This window comes from Triplophysa dalaica, chromosome 16, assembly GCF_015846415.1.
Source record: "Triplophysa dalaica isolate WHDGS20190420 chromosome 16, ASM1584641v1, whole genome shotgun sequence".
In the NCBI taxonomy this organism is placed as follows: Eukaryota; Metazoa; Chordata; class Actinopteri; order Cypriniformes; family Nemacheilidae; genus Triplophysa; species Triplophysa dalaica.
This window is the reverse complement of record NC_079557.1, coordinates 212156-219113: the sequence shown is the minus strand read 5'-3', so window position 1 is coordinate 219113 and position 6958 is coordinate 212156. Positions and strand designations below refer to the sequence as shown.

Below are 6958 nucleotides of genomic sequence, written 5' to 3'. Positions count from 1 at the left end.
GGTTGAATCAATATGTAGTGAGCTAATGATGTTCAGTATTTCAGTGGGGTTGTTGTGATGTTGTGTTGTACAGTTGTGTATTATTAACAGGCAGTGAAGTGAGCTTAAAGGAGCTGCTGTGTACAGTGCATATATGACAATGTTTATTTTTGAATACACGCATGGGCTGATGTCTGTATGTTTGTGATGTAGTTTGGGTTGTGTGGTTTTCGTCTCTCTATCTTCTCTGTGTGTAACAGTACTGTAAAAATGTACAAAATATATAAAATAAAGAACAGATTCTCTCAACTGAATTTCACTATGATAAAAAGAATAAACTAAACATGAAAAACAACAACAGTGTGTTTCAAAAGTCTAAACATGCTGCTTGCTTCTTTCATCACAGTTTTAAAAAACACTTTAAGGAAACTTCTGGTTTGTGAGGAAAGTTCCGCTTTCTCAGAGACGCACATCAGATCAGATCAGAGACAGAAGTGAGTTGAGTGTGTGTAGTGTTGTGTTGTGTGATGTTCAGAGAAATGTTGTTGATGTTTGGACTGATGCTGCTGATGTTCCAGATGATCTCATGTGAGTGAAACTCAGCTCATCAACATTTAAATATCACATGTTTGTTGTGTGTAAATCAACTGTGGTGTTGTGTGTTTGTGTTGTGTAGGTGAGGATCAGATGTGCAGGTTTAATCAGACAGAAATCTGTTATGCAGTTCTGGGACACAAACTCTCTCTGCAGATGGTTCTGGATCCTCAACACTATGACGCAACATTAAAACATCTCAAAACAGGCAACAAAACAGTTGATCCAACATGTAGAATTAAAAATGACAAGATAAAAGAGAATATGTGTGATCTTTACAAGAGCAGATCTGATGTCATGATCAGTAATGGTGCTGTGATTATAAATCATGTGATCAGAGAAGATTCAGGCAGATACACATTAGTACTTACTGACTCGACTGGCTCAGAAACATCTGCAGAACTTCAGATGAATGTTAAAGGTACAGTAAACACACTTCAACTTTAGTTTTGGATCAGAATTTGTCATCAAGTGTTGGTTTATTTTATGTGTGTGAGTGTTTTTGAATATTCGCAGACCCGTAACATTGTGATCATGTGAATATTGTTTGTGTCACTTCTAATAACTTGTTGTGTTTCTCTCTTCCACAGGTCCACGTGTTGTTCTCATTGTGTTGGGTTGTGTTACTGTGATTCTGCTTGTGTTGTTCATCACAGTTTATCACATTTACAAGAGGAAGAAACATCACAAGTCAACAGCAGGTGAGTTCATGAATCAGCTGTAAATCTTCAGAAGGATACAGACGTGATTGTTTAACTGAGACAGATTCTTAAAGCGTCATACTGAACTTCTGCTCACGGCTTCACTCATCTGACTGATAAGAGCATTTGTCTGTTACGTGTCGTGAGTTATGTCACTGTAAAAACTTCCTTGAACTTCCTAACCTGAATTAGTTTACAAAACTGAACTAAAATTAAAATCATTTTAGGAACATTATTTTAAGGGCAAAAAGTTTATCTAACCGATAGATTTTATTAGGAGTAGGTGTTATAATCTCAGTATTTCAGCACAGTTGAATTGCCCAATAGGATGCTTTCCACGCTTACTCATGAAAGGGGGAAGAAGTGAAGAATATGAACAGAGGAAAGGAGGAAAGGAGGTCTGAGGTTTCACTGGTGGGCGTCCTCTTTGTTTGTTTCCATGTCATCTCTCATGCGCAGTACAAATGAATATGTCTACTCCACCAGACCGTCAGTGGGCAGCACTGAGATGCATTATTCACAGGCTCACTGCAAATCAATGATAGAAAGAGCGACCACTCCATTGCAGATGACAGAGATAAATAAGGAATACATTTTTTGGAAATATATGCTTAAAAAATATGCTTCTTTTGTTATCGTTATTGGAGGAAGAGGAAAATAGGAGAAGAGGATGGTGTGTGTGTATTCACCCCTAGTGGACTAGTTCACTTTTTCGATCATTCGCTGTTGTACACAGCACGTCCGCGCGGTCTCAAAAAATGGGATACACGCTGTGTGGACGACCATGGACCCTTCTGATGATGAAAATGGATGCAGACGTATGAACCACACTTCCGCCTTTAGTTTGACTCTTTTATTAAGTTCATTCTCCTTCCTCATGGAGTAGGTTGTTTTAGTGATGGGTGTCAAGCTGTAAAAAAAAGATGATAAATGATACTAAATGAAATGATAGTAAATGACTGATTTGAGTGTTCGGTTCACAACGCTAAGATACTGAGACAATTAAACTGTAATACTGTGTATTTGTAATTGTATTTTAGCACACTGTTATAACAGACAGTGAAAACCGTTAAAACACAAGACTCAAGAACCCAACGGTCACGTCCGGACGGACAGAACCCAAAGGCAGGAAGTTGTTAACAGAATATTTATTAAACAAAATAAACCCACAATGGGGCAAACATACAGTTGTGTTCAAAATTATTCAACCCCCAATGCTGTAAATGGTTTTAGGGAATTTAGTGTACATTTGTAATTGTATTCAGAATGAAATCCTACAAGGACTTCTTAAAGAACCATATGCAACTAAAATGACATCAATTAGTTTTGTAATACAGTAGTAAATGTTTCTTTTGTGAATTCTTTATTGACATAATTATTCAACCCCTTAAAGACTACCACTCTGAAGAACAGAGGTTCAATGAAGTGTTTTCGATCAGGTATTGAAAACACCTGTGGATATCAGGGAGCAGCAATAAAGCCTAATAAGCACCAATTAGGCAGCTTTAAAATGACTGTGATACTCAGCTCCTTCTAGACATTTACTGGTGTGGTTACAAACATGGTGAGGTCAAGAGAATGGTCCAGGAAGACAAGAGAACAGGTGATTACTCTTCACAGGAAGGGCAATGGCTATAAGAAGATTGCAAAGATGTTAAACATACCAAGAGACGCCATAGGAAGCATCATTTGCAAATTCAAGGTAAAGGGCACTGTTGAAACGCTACCTGGTCGTGGCAGAAAGAAGATGCTGACTTCGACTGCTGTGCGCTACCTGAAGCGTAGAGTGGAGAAAAGTCCCCGTCTGACTGCTGAGGAACTGAGAAAACATTTGTCAGATGTGGGTACTGAAGTTTCTGCTCAGACAATACGGCGCACCCTGCCTAATGAAGGCCTCCATGCCAGAACTCCCAGGCGCACCCCCTTGCTGTCCCTAAAGAATAAGAAGAGTCGACTGCAGTATGCCAAAAGTCATGTGGACAAACCACAGAAGTTTTGGGATAGTGTTCTGTGGACTGATGAAACAAAATTAGAACTGTTTGGGCCCATGGATCAACGCTATGTTTGGAGGAGGAAGAACAAGGCCTATGAAGAAAAGAACACCTTGCCTACTGTGAAGCATGGCGGGGGGGTCAATCATGCTTTGGGGCTGTTTTGCTTCTGCAGGTACTGGGAAGCTTCAGCGTGTGCAAGGTACCATGAATTCTCTTCAGTACCAGGAGATATTGGATGACAATGTGATGCAGTCCGTCACAAACCTGAGGCTTAGAAGTCCACTAGAGCAAGGTTGCAGATTAAAGGCTGGAACATTTTGAAGTGGCCATCGCAGTCACCAGACTTAAATCCGATTGAGAACCTCTGGTGGGACTTAAAGAAAGCAGTTGCAGCGCGCAAGCCTAAGAATGTGACTGAACCGGAGGCTTTTGCCCATGATGAATGGCATGTTATGTTATATTTGTCTGACCTACACGTGCCTCTTTGATTTAATTGTAAGCAGGATGACTGAATGATCATAATCAATGTCAAACTGACCAAAACAATCAATTTCAGTTGGGGTTGAATAATTTTGAACATTACTGTAAAACTAAACAAGACTCACACAGAATACTTCCCACGAGGGGGCAAAACAAAACAGGGTCCAGTACAATCTAAATAATAACACACACAAGACATGATATTGTCACGGCTCTGTCCCCAAGGCCGGAATACTCAGGACAGGAAGGACAGGACCGTGCAAAACCAACAAAAGCAAATATTGATCACAATAATGATGTTTAATGAAACTTCTACATTCTTTAACATTAAATGGCAAAAGTGATGTTGATTCAATGCAGTTAACACTGACAATTCAACAAGACTGGTCACATGTTCCATCCATACCTGTCAAGTATCCCGTTTTGGCCGGGAAAGTCCCGTATTTTACCCTTCTTTCCCGCCGTCCTCCCGTATTAGTATTTTCCCGTAAATCTCCCGTATTTTAACCTGCGTTATTAAAAAATAATAACACCGGAGTAAAAAATAAAAAAACATTTCCAATCTGAGCTCTGTCACTAGCCTCGCGATAACTGCCATCTGCAGGAGCCTACAGTACTGTAGGTGGCAGTTGTCGCGATGTTAGTGTGTGAGGTCAGATGATGAGTGACAACGCGGGAAAAAAACAAAACCGAGACGGATAATGGACGTAACAACAGTGACGGAAGGCACTCCTGCCAAAAAAACAAAACCCTCGTTTAAGTACCGCCACCAATGAGACAGCGAATTAAATTTTCTGAAGAGGAGCAGGGTGGGGGACAGTCACGCGTTTTGTAAGTTTTGTATTTAGCATGGTACGAAAGATTGGTACAGAGAATATGATGACATTAGACAACAGAACTGTTTGCGCTCTACTCTCATGTAAAATGAACCACTCTGGCCCAGCCCACAAATACACTCCTTCCAAAACAGTCTTAAAGAATGCAAAGTCTGCAACAAATGTGTACAATAACTCACTAAAAGAGTAAAGAAAAGTTATGTGAAATAAAAAGAAAAACTGTAAAGGAAAAGCAATATGAAATAAAAAGAATGTGGAATGAAAATAAACTGTAAAGACAAGCAATGTTAAATTAACAGAAAATATGCAAATAAGCCTTTAAATAAATGCTCTTCATATATACCCTTTTCTGTTTTCATTTGGGCTATAACACCTGTTTTAAAATGTAAGGGATACTGGAGTTTGGTTGGGGTGGTGGGCGCCGAAAAATTTCCCTTATTTTCAAATCCAAAACTTGACAGGTATGGTTCCATCAGCAGCCCAGAATGTGATTGTTACACTTAATCAAAAGACTGAATATCTGAAGTTGCACTTCGGCTTTATGTGACTTTGGTGAAATATTTTTACCTAAAGTATAGACCTCATTTGATCCTCTGTTTGATCATTGCAAATAAAGTATGTGGTCTTGATTTTTGAAGAGGATTCTGTTTCCTGTCTCTGACTTGACTGTCTCATTTGGACTCGGTCTTGACTTGGATTCAAATCTCTTTAGACTCAGTTTTGACTCGGTCTCGACTAGTCCTGGTCTTGGACTCGACTAGTTTGGACTTGACTACAGCACTAGCACTCAGTGCCCCCTCTGGTCCCGTACAGCATGCCATTACAACACATTACCAAAATCAACGCAACCCGTTGGCTAAGGCTGTTATAGCCCACTGAAGATATTTTTCCAAACACTAATATCTTCAATGTCCAGCTGTCATGTGTGATGTTATTGTTCAGAGAGAGTAACACCAACACACAGCTCTTCATGAGGGTACATTGACTCCCAATAGTCACTTGCATCAAACTCAAACCCAGTGTCCTCTATAGTGAACTACCTCGTGTGCCACACACTCACTTTCACGCACCTTCTTTGGAACTGTTCTGTGACCTGTCTGTGGAAGATCAGTAGATTCTTATGACACATCTCTTTCATCAACATCTCATTTCCATTTCTTTTTTATCTTTATTTTAATGTATTTATAGTTTCATGTAGAGAAAACAGTTTAAAGCACTTATGCCTTGTTGCCCATTTGTTGCCCTGATTGCTTCCATTGTTTACCTCATTATATAAGTGACTTTGGATTATAGCATCTGCTAAAAGACTAAATGTAAATGTCTTGAGTGTCTCTGCTGCTGTGGTTGTCACTGCATAAGATAGAAAAGCTGAGATGTGTTTCTACAGAAGCTGAGTGTGGAGACAACAGGACACAAGAATATCACTGAAATCATGACGTGTCTCTTCAGGAGAAGTTTATTTGTGACAAAAACACACTTTGTCCATCTATCCACCTTGAGTTGTGTTCTTCAGTGTGATGTCATCTTGTGTTGATGATGTGATGTTTGTGTGTTCAGAACATCAGACAGAGAGGAAAGAGATGAAGGATGAAGAGATTCAGTACGGTGAAGTGACGTTTACTCCAGACAAGACCAACATTCAACAACAACAACAACAACAACAGCAGCAGTGGAGGTGTAAAGAACAGGACGAGTGTGTGTACTCTCACATCAAATAAACCAAAATAACCAAGACCTGCCCATCCACACAGTTCTGAGCAAATCCTGAATATTCACATTAACCTTTTTTGTTTCTATTTAAGCTCAAGTATTTGTGTATAAATATTTATAGAGAGAGAGAGAGAGAGAGAGAGAGAGAAAGAAAGAGAGAGAATGTCCAGTGTCTTAAATGTGTTTTGAAATGTTTTATCAGAAGCAGGTGGACTGAAAAGTCAGAGGTACAATTGTCTCTTGTTGTGTTGTATTTTTTATTTACAGTAAAACTTCACTTGTGTAGCAGTAAACACTTCACTGTTTGTTTTTTTCAAGGATTTGGATGTTTCATTTCTTTCTTGTGACATACACTTAGGTCCATACATACTTTTTTTGTACAGTGGCACATTTCTATTTATTTTTGCTGTGTACTAAACTGTATTCAAGTTACAGTTTTATAATGAATAAATAGATTGATGGTACAGGAGCAATAATACAGTAGGTGCCAATACAAAGTTGTTTCAACAAAATCTTGACCACTAACTGTTGAGAGAAACATCACAACATCACAACAAACATGTGATATTTAAATGTTGATGAGATGAGTTTCACTCACATGAGATCATCTGGAACATCAGCAGCATCAGTCCAAACATCAACAACATTACTCTGAACATCACAC

General features: G+C 39.1%; 1 protein-coding gene across 1 annotated transcript; it reads left to right on the top strand.

Moving 5' to 3' along the window:
* The first annotated feature begins 363 nt into the window (after positions 1 to 363).
* Positions 364 to 6594, top strand: si:zfos-741a10.3 (uncharacterized protein LOC796591 homolog). Its single transcript, XM_056770168.1, has 4 exons — positions 364 to 567; positions 656 to 994; positions 1164 to 1274; positions 6142 to 6594. The coding sequence occupies exons 1-4, from the start codon at positions 507 to 509 to the stop codon at positions 6300 to 6302; spliced, it is 672 nt and encodes a 223-aa protein (XP_056626146.1). The 5' UTR covers positions 364 to 506; the 3' UTR covers positions 6303 to 6594.
* The last annotated feature ends 364 nt before the right edge of the window (positions 6595 to 6958 follow it).

Bases quoted from the DNA above. Each gene is read 5' to 3' on its own strand.
- si:zfos-741a10.3 (XM_056770168.1), top strand. From the start codon at position 507: ATGTTCAGAGAAATGTTGTTGATGTTTGGACTGATGCTGCTGATGTTC. The intron at 995-1,163 runs GTACAGTAAACA...TCTCTTCCACAG, and splicing joins ACTTCAGATGAATGTTAAAG to GTCCACGTGTTGTTCTCATT. The intron at 1,275-6,141 runs GTGAGTTCATGA...TTGTGTGTTCAG, and splicing joins ACATCACAAGTCAACAGCAG to AACATCAGACAGAGAGGAAA.